Raw genomic sequence first — 16300 nt, 5'->3', positions numbered from 1 at the left:
TCTTTGGGTAAAAAACTCCAATAACACAGCATAATTAAGATTATTACAAGTTTAATTTACATTTAGCTAGACAATTTTAAATGTTAATAAACGAAGCAAATACTGGAAGTTTCTGAGCAAACAAACAAAAATAACAATCCCTGTAATACAAAATTTACCTATTAATCATTCAGTATTATAAGGTAAAAATTATATTAATTTTTTGTTGTTTTTCTGTTGACAGCGGTGTGGTGGAATATGATGCAGAAGGCTTCACAAAGCTCACTCTGTTGCTGATGTGGAAAGATTTTTGCTTCCTTGTTCACAGTGAGTAACACTTTGCCTCAGGCATAAGTGTCTATCCTCTTGAAGATACAAGTTCAAAAGGGAAAAAATACAATTACAGGAAACAATTTAAAAGTTTTAGCTGTTTTTATCCAGTGCTTAATCAATTTTTGATGTGACCATGACACTTGGAAAACACAAAATCCTAATTGTTTTTGGAGATGGGGGGAATTGGAGAAGGGGAGAGGATCCACATCAGTAGTGAGATGCCAGCTTTACAAAACACCAAAAGCATCCTGGGGAGGTTTTCTGGTAATATGATGCAAGTTCAAGTTCATGGTTGTAACTTGGCCTTTCAGAAGTGTCAATAATGAGAACCAGTATTATACTCAACCCGGGAATACCTAAAATCTTCTGTAGTTGTCAGGAGTTAATGCATTGATACTAACTGTAAAGACTCTCTGTTTAATTACATGAGAAATACACTATACCGTCATTAGGATCCAAAAGATATTCCTAGACTGAAACTGTGTAGGCAAAACTGTCTTAACAATGTAGCTAGATTTGCTGTCATTTGAAAGTTTTAAAAAAGGATTGTGTTGCTTTCAAAAAGACATTCTTAATGAAATATATAGGAATTAGTCCATGTGGATTAGTAAATGTGACTTTGTTACATGTTACCTTTTCCATGTTACTTTAAGTAGTAATTACTATTTTTCCCTATGCTAAGGTGAAATTCAGAGGTATCAAAGGTATTTTTGTCTGGGGAAATTCTTTACTCTTTAGTTTGTTTGTTTGTTATGCTTCTTATTTATGTTTAAAAGAATTGCATTGCAGTCTGAGCAGCTGCAGCATTGGTGTTTGTTAACATTCTAGCACTGGTATCTTTGAGATTACTTCATTTTTGATTGTGGGCTAGCTTTCCATGTGGAAAACTGACACTGTCTTGATGGCATCATAGAAATTTGTCCCAGAGTTTTTGATGCAGAAAGTGAGGATTGCCATTGTTCAGAGAAGTCCTTCACCCTGTGTTGTGTTGGAGATCATAAAAAATGGTCTCACTAGTTCCTTTCTTTTTATTACCTAAGATTACCACACAGTAGTGACCTTAAGAGGCCTAGAAAATTCAAACCTGAAATTAAAACACTTCCATCATATTATTATGAATTACGTTATGGAAAAAAAAATTAAAGCTGATATTTTTTTGGAAAATTATCCTTGTTAAATCTTTACTTACATTTCAACTACAGTTGAGAATTGGTCACTGGACAATTGTGTTCTATGAGATGGCACTTACTTATGTACAGTTTTCTTGGAGATTTCCTACCTTTCTTACTCCCCAACATGTTTGGGTTAATTGAATCTGTTAAAATTCATGTGGATTTGATTTGTGCTGTAGGATAATATAACTTAATACATGTTGAATCAGTTAGATTTCAGGGGAATCAAAATTCAAATTTCTGCTAAATAACAGAGTAGGTTTTAACTGTGTAATATTCATAGTATTCAATTAAACTGGCATGAAAGGTACAATTATAACTGAATAGTTTATCACTATGTATTAACCCTGTGGCCTTAAAAATCATACAGTGTCTTAGCTTTGTAAGCCATTGCATCACCCGCTTGTTGAACCATCCACTGCAAAAGCATTTATGTTCCATGCACTGAAGGATATTGCAATGAAAGGACCGAAACCTGCACTTCATTTCCTGAGTGAAGTAATATAGGCTTTCATCTCTTAACCACTGACATAACTATGTATATTATGGTTGAATATTTAGCAAGCGTCTAATAAAATGTCTGGGAGAGATAGCAATAAGTTGAAAACTGCTCTGCTTCATATATTTAGTATAGTATGTAGATAAAGTATTCAGAGGAGAATAAATAGGTCAGTATACAGCAGGCACCATGGCAAATCAAATGAAAGGTACCATAGTAAATTTTACTGGCATCTAAATTTCAGTTAAAATTTTATGTTTAATTGAGATGGTGAGATTTATAAACCCTGACATGAGTTGTATTTCCTTTAAAAGATCCATTCAGAGATTTCAAAAATAACTTTGGCATTGTTTTGCAGCTATTTGCATTCCAAGTTACAAACTTATTTGGACACTAGGAAGCAAAAAAGGATCAGAAGTAAGGTGAAATTATTCAGAATAGTTTTATTGAGTAAACTGGGTTGAAGGAGAGAGAAACAGGAAAATAGTTCTGAATTGCCAAAGCCCAATAACCTTAGAACAATTTCACTTGCTAAAAAAAATTGATTTGTGCTGTAGTCACAGAATGAAGAGCAAAGGCTACTCACTCTACCTTAAAACACCAAAGAGCTACCTAGTTGCAAACTTAATCATTAGATTAATGAAGCTGCTGCAGTTATTATATTAGATCAAAGACCAGTCAAAGGAACTGTTGCTTTAGTGGTTTAGTTTTAAGAATTAATCAAGTGCTTTCAAATATAAGACAGAAGAAATAAACATTTAGAGAAGTTCATGCGTCCACGTGGGAAAGGAAATTGTTAATCAGTCATACTGCTTTTGATATTGATACTGTTTATGAGTAAGTCTCCCTATGAAGCTTTGTAAGTAAACTTCAATAGACTGCCAATTTCTTTCTCTTCTTGTTTATGAATCAGCTATGATTAGTTTTTGGAGACAAGTATTTCTTCATATTCTTGTTCCTCCATACAGTCTGTGTATTTATACCGTATATAAATCATAGTATTATTTAAGTTGGAGAATACCTTTAAGATCCAGTTCAGCCATTGATGCTATAATTAGAACAATATTAGATAAAACCACATTAAATTATCCATACATAATTAAGAATCAAGTAACCTTATTGGTATAAACACAAGAATAGGACTCTGAAGCAAGCTTTATGTGGGCTTTTCAAAGATTAATTTTTATCTTGCAAGATCTTTAGGTTGTCAGCACAAAGGAAAGTGACAGAAGTTGGACTGGTTGCAATAGCAAATGAAACACTGCTTGTATTAGTGATTTTTAAGATTTAAGATGTCTTGGAAAGGACAAACATTAAATTAAGAAAGGTTTCTTTCATTGAACAATGTTTCAGGGGATGGAGAATGCTTGAAGCTGCGAGCATTTGTATTTCAAGTTTGGAGGGGATCTCAGCTGAGGTGGAGTTGGTGGGAATGTTTGCTGGAACTAACTTTGCCTAATTGTAAGGGATTTCGGGTTCTGTGTGTGTAATACCACTGACTAGGAGGTTCAAAACCAAGGGACCCAGAGCACTAATTGGGTTATAGGAGGCTATACCTATGACTATCAGGCTTTGGATGCACACCTGTTTCTGGATTCAGGTTTTTTTGGTAGAAGTCCTTAATGCCAGCTTTTGATGCATTCCTGTTTGAATATTGCTATCTGCACACATTTTTTAGAAGAGCGGTTTGTGCCAGTGCAGTCAGGTTGCGTGGTTTGAGTTGATGGCCTTAGCTAAACAATTGGGGTTCACATAAACCTCCTTTGGGTCTGGATTAGCACATCTGTCCACAGCCACAGAAAGCTTGGAAAATAAAGACACAAAGAATTTTTGGTAGCCATGTTTGTTCGATGACGCTTGGGAGGAGGGAAAAAAAATCTGACATTTTGGGAAAGAGCATTAGTAGCTGGGAGCACAAGTTTACACTACTGTGCAAAGAAAGTACGGTTTATTCCAGAAGTGTTCAGAGAAAAAGGAACGTATGCCTACTTGCTGGAAATGAACAAAATTGTATTGAAGAATTAATTCCTTCATTCCGTTACCTTTCCAAGCAGAAATAACTCATTAGGCCTCAGATATTGTTTAATCATTCAGTAGAGCATCAATAATCCTTATAATATAGGTGAGTGTTAAATTTTCAGGCACCTAGTATAGTTTAAGATGTTATACCTGCCCTCGAAAGGAGATTGCCCCACCTCTGGAAAGTCAACAGAACAGAGCTAGTGAGCATTTGTCTGCCCATTCATCTATTCCTCCAGCAGCTGTTTAAATAACAAGTTATACTTTGATGTAGTAAATGGCTAGCAAGGAGGTTTGGTAAAGTCTTAAATATGAAGGTTTTTCTTCGATGAACATGTGTCTGATCACTTCGTGTTTACTATTACTAAAAAATCTCATTTGGCTCCCATACAATTAAATACCCAGGATGGAATCAAAGGAACACAATGTTTAAAGTACTCTTAATGTCAAAAATAAAATTATCAGCTTTCAATAACAATTTCAAACTAAATCTAGTTGGCAGAGTCCCTTAGAAATAAAGGAGAAAAATATGCCACAGAGAAAAATGATCAGCAGAAGACTCATTAATTTCCAAATGCTGCTGATCAGTCCTGTGATTAGCCCCTTTCTATGCCTATGCCTAGTTTAGTGCAGAACTGTGTGCCTGTGATTCTGGCTACTTTTCCACCAGTGCCTGTTCCACAGCACTGCAGTGTATCTGCAGCTTTCATTGGCTGCAGTTAAGCAATATGCACTTCACTACACAGGAAATGTCACAGAGAATGCTTTGTTTTGAGTGATTAAAACAACGTACAAAGTTTTGAAGAAACCCCCTCTGCTTGGAGTATATTTTGCTGTAGGCAGAATGACATGCCTTCAGGAGCATTCAAGCCCAGATTCAAAGAAATACATGGAACCAACTAAAAGTACTGAGACAGTGAGAGGAGAAAACCACCACATGAAAGACACTTCTCTGCTTACTCCCAAGCGTAAGATCCAAATCGCTTTTGACTTTATCCAGCCAGTTTTACATCACTGGGGCTTCCTTAGTTTTCAGTTTTTTGTTTAAGAATGAAAAGACAGCCTGATACAATATTTGCTGACATTTTTGACCAGCATCAAACTTCTCATACTAGTATGAGGCCATCATAAGATACTTGTAGAGCCTAATTCCTATCACAGCAGGTATTCACAACTGATGCAAGTGAAATCTGAAAATGGAGGTTTTGTTTTCCTCTTTTTCTCTTTCTCTGTGTTTATTTTGTTTTCATGTCATTCCGTACAAACTAGTTTTAGGTTCCTATTTGTAATTGCTGAGAAAGGGAGAATGGATGCTAGGCAGTTTATAAAACTTGGTATGGACAGCAACAAACAGGAAACAACTGCTGTGATAGGAATTAGGCTGTACAGGTATCTTATGATGGCCTGATGTGGGTGGACTGGAAAAGTATTTTAAAGTGTCACTTTTCTGTGGATATTACTTTCTTAATTTCTGAGAAATGCATATATTTGCCATACTTTTAAAACTGTAGTATATTGCTATAGACATTATTTGACGTTCTTCCAGTAACTACAAGCACTTTAACAAATGGACTGAAAGGTTTTCTAATAACTTCTTACAGAATTGCACTTTTCAGAAAAGGGAACAGTTGTTTTTTCTTATTTAATAGATATATCCAGAGTATGACTACTATATGCCCAAGTATATGACAGATAACTAAAATTCTCAGAAAAGATACCTGACATGGAGCAGGGATATAATCCTTTTTTATCTGCTAAGTTTTTGAAAAGAAGTAATTAGGTATAAAAATCATTGATGGGATGGGACTTGAGTACAGATTGTGGTATTTATTATTCTTAGTCCATGTCTTATGTTCTTGTGTCTACACATTTTGGCAACTCACATGGCAGTCACAGATAGTTTTTCTCTAAGGTGAGAACTGCATTAAAGGCATGAGATACCGCAAGTAGAAAATTGCTCATAGTACCAAGTGGAAAGAAAATATCTTGTATTCAATCTGGAAAGGAGATGATGAGCAGGGGTTTCATGGATGAGTCCTGTGTTCAATATCAGGCAATGCTTTCAGAAAAGAAATCAGGATGATACAGAACACCATAGTATTATTAGAAATTTGAAATTTCTAGAAATAAGAGCTGTATTAAGAAAGATTTTCTAAATCCTTCTTTCCTATATCCTTCCTCTTTCTACACAATGACAATTACTTTGTCACCTAAGTAAATTTTTTCTAAGAATCCATATGTGGCAAAGCAATGACACACAAAGGCAACTACTGAATGCCTTTTATGAAATAGATAAATATAATTCACTTTGGATTAATAAGAAATACACCTTGGTTTAGAGGTGGAACTGGTCACAAATGTGCATAAATGCTTAAATGGGGGAAGGAGGGAGAGCTTAAGCTGCTTTTCTGTCTCCTTCGTCAGCAGCTCCATTACCTCATTCAGCAGCACAGTCTCACATTTTCTCTAGTCTTCCTTTCACTCTTGCTGTCCCTGTAGAAGCCCATCTTGAATCCTTAACTTCCCTTGCCAGATTCAACTCCAGGTGAGCTTTGACATTCCCAGTCCTGTCTGTGCATGCTCAGGGAGTGTCCACATCTCATGTGCTTCCTTTCTGTTTGACTTTTGTCAGGAGTTTCTTGTTCATCTATGTAGGCTTCCTGCTGTTATTGCTTGCCTTTCTGCTCATCAAGATGGACTGTTCTTGAGCTTGGAGGAGGTCATCATGGAATCCTCTTCTCACCAGGACCATTATACCATAGGACTCTTCCATGGGAGGAGCAAGATCCCTGAACAGCCTAAAGTCTGATCCCTGGAGCTTAAGGGTGTGATCCTGCCATTTGTCTTACATCATCCTCAAATGGAGCATTCACAAAAGAGCACCAAAAATGGCTAGTGGTCTAGAAAGCATGTCTTTAAAGCATATGTACCACAAAGTAGTTTTTTTGGGTTATCAAAAGGCAATATAAAAAGCCTCTAGAACAGTGTAAGGTGGCTTCAAGATTAAAAGTGATACATTGTAATGTTCAGGAGTGGGAAGATGCAATGGACCTGTAGGGCAGTAAAGAAGTTTTCAGTTTAGCTTTAAAAATATCTGGAGTGGCTTAGTTGGCTGTTTGGGTCAGACAGAATTGCACTGCATTGTGATTTGAAAGCTGTAAGCCTGCGTGGAGTGAAGGCTGAAAAAACAGGATAGCACATGTGTCAGCAAAGGGTCCTCTTGGCCTGCAGGATAATGTCGCACTGATCACAGATGAGAATGAAGTAAATCAATTTCCTTTCAAATCCCAGGCAGCATTTAAAACAGGAAAAAGAACTTATTTGCAGGCCTCATAATCTTAATAAAATGTTGGTGAGAAAAGACAATGTTTTTGCACAGCTACTTTTCAGGTAAAAGCATGTTTTAGAAGTCTTTATGTCCGGTTGAAAAGTAATGTAAAACTCAGAAATTAGCAGTGCATCTCTACTGGGAAAGCAGAGGAAATTTTTTTGTGGTAGTCGCCAGTGTGTGCCAAGAAAGGACTCAGCTTGCCTTTTACACCCATAACAACTGCAACTGTATTTAAGTTTCAAACTTCAAACAATTCAGATGGAGAAGAGACAGCTTTTAGTAGCATCAATCTCATCAGCAGTTAGAGAAGTTACTATAGAAACTGTTACAGCAGAGACAATAAGAGGAAATAAAAACGGAAGGAGAAGAGAATGAAGATCTTTGAGAATTTGAAGTAAAAATAAACCAAAATATAAGTACCTAGCTGAAACTGGTGAGGTAAAAATAAAAAGCCTTTCTCTTAATTAAGATAATCACGAGTACAGAAATTAGAGAAGGAAAAGACCTATAAGGCCATTATGCCATTTCTTTGGGCTCAATTTAAGATTTTGATGATTCCATGGGATATTTTTAGGAGGTAGTCCAGTCCTGCTGTAGAAGCCCAAAAGGATATGACATAGTTTAATTGGGTGATGACACTCCAAAGCAATAAGGCACTATAAAACTGTTTTCAGTTAAGTTACATCACTTTTTCATGGCCTTTGACCACATAGCTGTAAACTGCATGAAGAATATCTTGATTTGATCTGTTATTTAGTTCCTCTATAAAACTAAACAAAGAATTAAATACTCTGTCTGCAGCACATGACTGTAACTTAAGGTATTTAAACTATTTTTGTCACATTTTTAAAAAATACTGGTTAGTATGAAGAATGAAGTACTAAAAAAAAAGATTTGAGTTATAATAAAGACATGGGATATTTTTACAACCATATAATATGCCTATGTTGAAAAAAAACAAAAACAATTGTAATCATAAATCTAGTTGCCATTGGTGCCTAGGCTGTAGTTCCCATTATCAGTGGAATGAGAACCACGAGGTGGATACAGCAGTTTCATGCAGTCCTCTTCAAATAAAAATGGGTTACATTATATTAAAAAAACCCCAAACAACAAGCAGACAATACCAACTAACAAACAAAAACAAAGAAAGCTAATTAAACAAATCTACTCTGTAATGTGTCGGAATAGTTTAATCCGTCACAACTCATAGTTTCCATTCTGCCTACAGCAGTTTTTCTTTTATTGTTTAATATTGTACATTCCATTCATACATAACTGATTCAGTTAAGAAAAAAACAATTGTTTCTTTTTTCAGAGTATTTACTTGCATTTTCATAGCATTTATTTGGAAGTATTTTGTACATAAGTCATCTTACTCATTTACTATACAAGTGTTGACTTTGCTGATGGGGTGGATATTTCCTGTAGCAAGGGCAGACCTAATTACTTCAAAACCAGCTGTGATTACCAACACGCCCAAAATGCCGTACGTGTCTCAGCTAAAATTCCATAAACGGCTTTTCATTTCAGATTTGAAATTTTGAATGTTGATTTCAAAATAGCATCTTCCTCCAGAAGGGATGTCAGCCCTAATAATATTTAACAAATTCCAATTCCTGTGACTGTGCTCTATTAACCTAAAGTCCAACACTAATGCCATTGATATGTTATTTGTCATCCTTGCTCTCTCATTCTTGCAAGAATAAATCATCACACACCAAAGCAGGATAGCTGTGGTATTCAGTAATTCTTTGTGTGTTTTGAGCCAAATTCTGCCTTTCCTTTTTTGCCAGTAGAATGTAGGCTAAGGGCCTTTGGCACACAAGAGTCAAGGAAAGATTCACTAGGCAAAATAGCCTGACATCCTGCCCTGTGGAGCTTTGTGCTAGGCACTACCATCCCAAAAATGCTTGTGATTGAATCTATTCAGGTTTCTCTCTAGGTACAGTCATCAATGTGATTCCTGAAAGGCCTTCTGTACTGGAATATTTATGTAAAAACTGAAGATAGCTCTTTTCCCTTGAAGCTGGGTGAAGATTTTTCTCCCATCATACAGGCTGTCTGAAACAGCTTTCTCAAAGAAGTCATGTCAGAAAATCTAGTAGACATTTTCTTTTAAAAGAGAGCTTGATAGATATGTAAGTGGTATTATATAATATGGTATATGTATTGCCACTGAATTGTAAATTCATATGGGTCTCATCCACATTAACTCATGAAAACTGGGGAGCTCTGAATTCAAGGAACTTTTCAGTTTAAGGCACTACATTCAAATCCACAAGTTGTTTTTCCCAGCAGTGTGAGCTCAATTGCAAGTAAAGACAGAGAAAATGTGAAATTCAATGAATCAAAAGAGAACAAGCAGGAAGATTATGAATATGTACTAATAAGAGAGAGAAAGACAGCTCTGGGGACTGGAATATGTTTCCTGTTTCCATTACTTACTTCATCAGAAGTACTTGAATGCAGAGGCAGTCTCTCGCCAAAGTTGGATGATACGTAAGGAATGAGTCAGGGAATTTCGGGAAGAGAACGGATAGTATCAGGCTAAGATTGTTCAGTGCTCTCTGGAGATTTGAGTTTGGCAGATCTTTCCTGTACCCTTCTTGTTTTTCTGGTGAAATAATTTTAACAAAACTTTCATATGTCCAGTAATCATTGATTCTGAAGTACCTACTGTGGCAGTCAGCATTGGATGGACTTGTGTTTGGATATATAAAGTATTATCTATTATTAAGACTCAAAGAAGAATTGAGTCCCTCAGGCTGGCACTCAGCATGAGTAGACAGGTTGACTGTCCGTTCCTTCATTCCTTCATTCCTCATCTGGAATTGCTAAAGAACCTCTCAACTCATGATGGTGCTGTGAAACAATTTTTTAATATTTTATATAGCTAATGACATTCTTATGATGATTAGAATCATCACATTGAAAAGCTTAGGCAGAAATGAACACATATTTAATGTGCAAGGCTTCAGTGTTGTGCAGTAAATGCAGAGGGGTAGAGTCTGTCAGATGGGGCAGTGCAGAAAGGTGTGTCCTTTGGTCAGCTCTGTCCAACCTAGGAACTGAACTGGAAACAATACTGTGTTATCTTGTGTTTGAAGGCTGCTCTATAGAGCAAATACAGATTGAATTAAGGTTGTACATGCCATGAAACCTTGTAGAAGTAGAAATCTTAGCAGTAAAACATCCAGATCAACCAGTGCTTATGAGTGCAAAACAAATTTCAGGTGCAACAAACTGCAGCAGATTCAAGCATCCCAAAGGTTAGTAAGATAACCAGTATAGTAGCATCCAAGCATTAAAATGGTGTGCAACTTTCAGTGAATAAATGTTGACTTTTGTGAAAATAAATACCTAGATTTATCCAGTGCCATACAAAGGATGAATAAACCTTTTCCATAGAATAGGGGAACAGTATATGGAATTTCTACATATTACCATCTAAGTGCTTAGAAATATTTTAATGGTCAGCATACATTTCAAGCATGGTTTTGTTTTCCCATCTCTTCTCTCCAGTACTTAAAGGCAGGGAGGAGGGCACTGTGGTAAACCTGCCCTTCTCTTCTGAGCATTTTTCCCTCAGAAATTCTGTAGCAGCACTGGTACATACTTTTGCCGACACATTCTTTCCACATTTCATATCCTGTTTAAAAAGTTGTAAAATTAGATACTAAGGATACTATTTTAAAGTTACTAAGGCAGTCAAAATCAACTCTGTAGTTGTTGACATAAACTTAACAAACTAGGTGACCTGTTCCAAGTCTCAGATTGTTATTTTTTAAGGAAGTGAACAATTCAACCTTACAGATTCATTGCACAGTTTCTTAATTATTAATGAACGAGGATTTTGGCTTTAAGATAACTGTGCTTTGAATATATGTGTGCATTAAATGCTAAGTCAAGAGAAGCAAATCTGTATTCCTTCTAGATAGTTTTTTGTGTTTCAAAAAGAGAGCAACTTCAACTATTTATAAACTATAATTAAGTTTCTTTACAATATGACTTATTCTCAACAAGCAAGTCCTTTTTCTTTTGCTTTCTTATGAACTGTGTGGGAAAATTAGGGTTCAATCACTGCAGAATTTACTCAATGCTTAATTACCCATAAACAGCCTTCCAAGTTCTGCTCATGTAGAGCTTACATAAAGACATGATTTTTCCCTCACTATGGCTGTCTAAAAATTGACTTTTAAAAATGATGTGTAAATTGTAACATAGGAGAAAGCAGTGTTTTACTATGGTTTTGGCTTCTTTCCCCAGTCTGCTGTTTGAGTTCATCATATATTAACAGTGTGATGCTTAGGAAAGCCAAAGTAAGAAATCATCAGTATTAAATTACTTCGAACGTGGAACTAAATTAGAAAGCTTTACTTTCCTGAATGAGCTAATTGTTTAAATTTTCCAAAGGAAATGTTTCTATTTCTGTGAGAGAAGGGGTAAATGGGACTTCCTCTGACATAATTTTCGTTTTAAATCTGAGTTTGAGAGCAACATTTTTACCTTCATAACCAAATATTACTGCTTAACTGCATGACTTGTATAAGCTTGCTAGTTGAAGTGACTCACTTACGCAGATGAAGTTATTTTTAGGGAGATAATTTGCACTGTTTAGAAGAGAGGAAAAAAGGGAGAGAGAGTCCTACTAAGAGCTAGATCCCTCATTATAGTTTACAGAGCTCGTGAACCCAGCATCCAAGCAAAAGATGACTAAGCAAGGGGTCTATTGGTACTTTCAGGAATTTACAGACATGAGTCATCTGCTTATTTTCTGCAGACATATCACCAGGGTACTTCTGAGTCAGCTGTTATTTGGAAAGAGTACTTGTATTCAACATGATACGTTTTTGTAGTTCTTGGGTTACTTGCATGCCAAACCAACACAGTTTGCCTACTTCAAATGTTGATTTACAGAACTGGTGTGTTGTTAACTGTGATGTATTTTTCATGGCAAAGTATAAATGTTGTCTTGAATGTAATTACAATAACACCTTTGCCACCTTATGTATTGCATGGAGGCAGAACTGATTTTTTATTAATGCACAGATTGAGAGTCAGACTGCCTATACGCTACCAGGTGAAAAGAAAAATTTTCTTTAGCCACCTGTGTGACTGTGAGCAGAATTTGACCTTTTGTATCAAATGTACTTTGCCGGCATGAATTACCAATGGTATTTGTTATTTTTTGCATTCTGTGCAGTAGCAGTGTCAATGGACGGGCATCCACTGCGACGGAAGCAAGTTCTTGCCTTCCTTTCCTACTGCCAAAATAATAGCTGGCTACCTTGAGATATGTATAACACTTTACAACTCAAGGCTATTTCCTGTTTACCGGTCTTTTAGGTGTGGTTGTGTTCCAGAATTAGGGACAGGTTATTTTACTTGGTCTGGACTCATCCACACCTTGTATTAAGAAAACACTTGGATTAGAAAACTGGAAGATTTTAGGTGAAGGGTAGTGTTAGAAATCAAAGGCAGGTCAAATTTTTCAAAACTGCTTGCAGTTCAGGGTGATACTGTTGTTGGCCAGATGTGGGATGCACAATTTTTAATCTAATTTGATTATCTGATTTATTGGATCAACATAAGAAATTCCTGAAAATTCCTATACAGATTTTGGTTAATAGAACAAGAAATTTTTTTCTGTTATAGTTTGGTGATACCTTCTTATAACAAATTAAAGTATCTTTATAATGAGAGCACTGTCTTGATTATCCATTTAAACAGCATTTCTAGTGCTAGATACTTTGTGTTAAGGGCAAACCTTTAGTTTTAGATAACAGGAGGAAAAGTGTTGCTGCTTGCCCCTGTTATGTAGACAGAGTTTTCAAAGGAAAGTTAGTGAAAGCTAGAAATTCTCAACTAAAAAGTATAATAAAACTATTACTGGAATGCTTTGTTAAAGTTTGTTATTCCTCTCACATGGTGATAAAATACAGAAGCGTAAAGAGTTGTTTTCTGTTAAGGAGTTGGTACTTAAGAAGGAAAAAGATGCACTAGAGGAGCAGAGTTTAAGCACTCAGAGCTGAAGTAGTATATTTATAACATTAAAATGGAGAACCAGTCTTCTTTCTTTACTCTTTTACAAGGTGAAGTCCTTCAGAGGCTGAGGCACACACACTGTTTGTGAGAGGAGGAGACTGCTTGCTTGCTGATAAGTGAGCATGTTACACCAATGTTTTTCAGGGTTGTTATTTTGTAATCATGTTATAAAGAGGAATTTGACAGAGCAATCTTTGAATCTAACCTTTGTTAAAGCAGTGATCTGCCCTCAAATTAGCAGAACTCTGCCCATGTCATTACCACTTAAGTATCTCCTGGAAGCTGGTGTGTGGGCTGAGTCACCAGCACTTTGGGAGTTGTCACGTGTGGCTCAGACACTGGGTCATGAACTGAGCAAGCGCTGTCATCCACAGTGATTTCTTGTATTTTGAGACTACAGCTGGAATAGCACATTCGGTTTTGTGTACTTCATGGCTACAAACGGCTTTTGCTCCTAGAGCTTGGAGGGTAATTTAGGGAAAAGGAAGATATGGTGTGGCTGATGCACATCAGAGTATTTAGATGTGATTAGAAAACCTGAAAAATGAAGGAACTAGTGGCATAATAGCATGGAATTTGGAAAGTAAAACCTGTCTTACACTGATATCTGAGTCTGTAAACAGAGTTTCATAGGAAGTACTGGAATATCTGCTCCAGAAAGTATTTAAAATACAATTCTACTGCAGTGTTCTTTCATTGTGCAGAATTAAAGAACTGGGCTTTGGAGGATAACAAAAAGTACAGTTATAGGTGCTTTATAAATTAAGTGTACACCTTTAAAATAAATCCGCTTTATTCTGTTAACGTTGATGTTATATTAAACATATTAAACAGAACTGTTGGATCTGTTTAATATCTTCATCAATGATTTAGATGAGGGGATTGAGTGTGTACCATCAGCAAATTTGCAGATGACACTAAGTTGGGGGGGAGTGTCGATCATCTGGAAGACAGGAGGGCTCTGCAGAGGGACCTGGACAGACTGGAGAGATGGTCTGATTCCAACAGGATGAGGTTCAACAAGGCCAAGTGCCGGGTCCTGCCCTTTGGCCACAACAACCCCCCTGCAGCGCTACAGGCTGGGGACAGAGTGGCTGGAGAGCAGCCAGGCAGAAAGGGACCTGGGGTTTCTAATCAACAGGAAGCTGAACATGAGCCAGCAGTGTGCCCAGGTGGCCAAGAAGGCCAATGGCATCCTGGCCTGGATCAGGAACAGTGTGGCCAACAGGTCCAAGGAAGTGATTCTTCCCCTGTACTCAGCACTGGTGAGGCCACACCTGGAGTACTGTGTCCAGTCTGGGCCCCTCAGTTCAGGAAGGATATTGAGGTGCTTGGGTGAGCAGGTCCAGAGAAGAGCAATGAGGCTGGTGAAGGGACTTGAGCACAAGTCCTGTGAGGAGAGGCTGAGGGAGCTGGGGTTGTTTAGCCTGGAGAAGAGGAGGCTCAGGGGAGACCTCATCACTCTCTACAACTCCCTGAAAGGAGGTTGTAGCCAGGTGGGTGTTGGTCTCTTCTCCCAGGCAGCTATCAGTAAGACAAGAGGGCATGGTCTTAAGCTCTGCCAGGGGAGATTTAGGTTGGATGTTAGGAAGAAATCGGACATTGGAATGGGCTGTCCAGGGAAGTGGTGGATTCTCCGTCTCTGGAGGTTTTTAAGATGAGACTGGATGTGGCACTTAGTGCCATGGTCTAGTAACCACTGTGGTAGTGGATCAAGGGTTGGACTTGATGATCTCAGAGGTCCCTTCCAACCTCGCTGATTCTATGATTCTGTGATGTTAGTAATTCTAGTCTGTTGTCATAACTCAATTTAACTACAGATTTCTGAAATTGAAAGTAGACCAAGAAAATATAAACTATGATTCTAACAATGAAAAAGTGAAAAAAACCAGTTTCTGACCATGAAAATATATACCAGTTTCTAACTGTTGTAGACCATTTTATTGTTCTGCCAGACCTAGCTGATCATGAGACAGTGATAAGCAAAGGGAACTAAGAGGTTCTGATTTTTATTTTTAGTGAGATATTTTGGGTATTAATGACTTTGCAGTGTGTTTTTGGGTTTGTGGGTGGTTTTTTTGTCTAGCAGATGACAGCAAGTTGAAATCTTTTCCAGCTCATGTGACTGAATCTTTCTACATTCTTTATCAAATCATTTAACCACTTGAGGACCCAGGCAGCTGTAAAATGAGAATGATAATGCTTTTTATGTCCAAAAGGGCACTATAACGAATTGCCTAAAGCTGATAAAGAGAAAATTGATTATTGAATGGAATATAGAACGTATTTTGTGATTTTTTTATAGGGAAAAATTTCACAGTAAAAGGAAAATAACTTATTTTTATAACAAAGTAATCATGATGTTAATTTTATGATTAGCATAGAAATACACTAACATTTTTTTAATTATGTGCTTTACAAAAGTGTTCTGATAAAGCGAAGCATCTCATACAGTAATAGGTTGGAAGCATTATTTGTGAGAAATATCAATTTCTTCTTTTCTGTCACCTTTAAACACGTAGAAAGGACTGATATTTTCCCAGTAAAAAAGGGAGAAAATGCAATGGTGTAATTTTATGATTTTTTTTTTCTTTTTGAATTACAGTTGACCTACCCCTGTACTTTCCACGAGACCAACCAACCCTAACATTTCAGTCCGTCTACCACTTCACCAACAGTGGCCAGCTGTACTCCCAGGCCCAGAAGAATTACCCTTACAGCCCACGCTGGGATGGCAATGAAATGGCCAAGAGAGCAAAGTAAGTCAGATTGCCTTTTCCTAGTAAATATTGCTTTTGTTACGTGGGTTTCTGTGGATAGAAGTTTCATGGATTAAACTGTCCATTTCTAGCATTACAAAAGCTGAACCTGTTTTCGTTCTCATACAGTCCCAGCATTCCCATAGGTGAGTGTAGACAG

At 37.0% G+C, this 16300-nt stretch overlaps 1 protein-coding gene across 2 annotated transcripts in view; it reads left to right on the top strand.

Annotated features, from left to right (window-relative positions):
• The window catches only part of BABAM2 (BRISC and BRCA1 A complex member 2), a 167989-nt gene that overhangs the window by 129056 nt on the left and 22633 nt on the right, over positions 1 to 16300 (top strand). For both annotated transcript variants that reach the window (XM_029965056.1, XM_029965057.1), the window contains exons 9-10: positions 224 to 306; positions 15987 to 16140. In XM_029965056.1, the coding sequence (XP_029820916.1) occupies positions 224 to 306; positions 15987 to 16140 (237 nt within the window). The remainder of the gene's footprint in view (positions 1 to 223; positions 307 to 15986; positions 16141 to 16300) is intronic.

This window comes from Manacus vitellinus, unplaced genomic scaffold, assembly GCF_001715985.3.
Source record: "Manacus vitellinus isolate BGI_N305 unplaced genomic scaffold, ASM171598v3 scaffold_8_pilon, whole genome shotgun sequence".
NCBI classification, from domain to species: Eukaryota; Metazoa; Chordata; class Aves; order Passeriformes; family Pipridae; genus Manacus; species Manacus vitellinus.
This window is presented reverse-complemented; position numbering and strand designations above follow the sequence as displayed.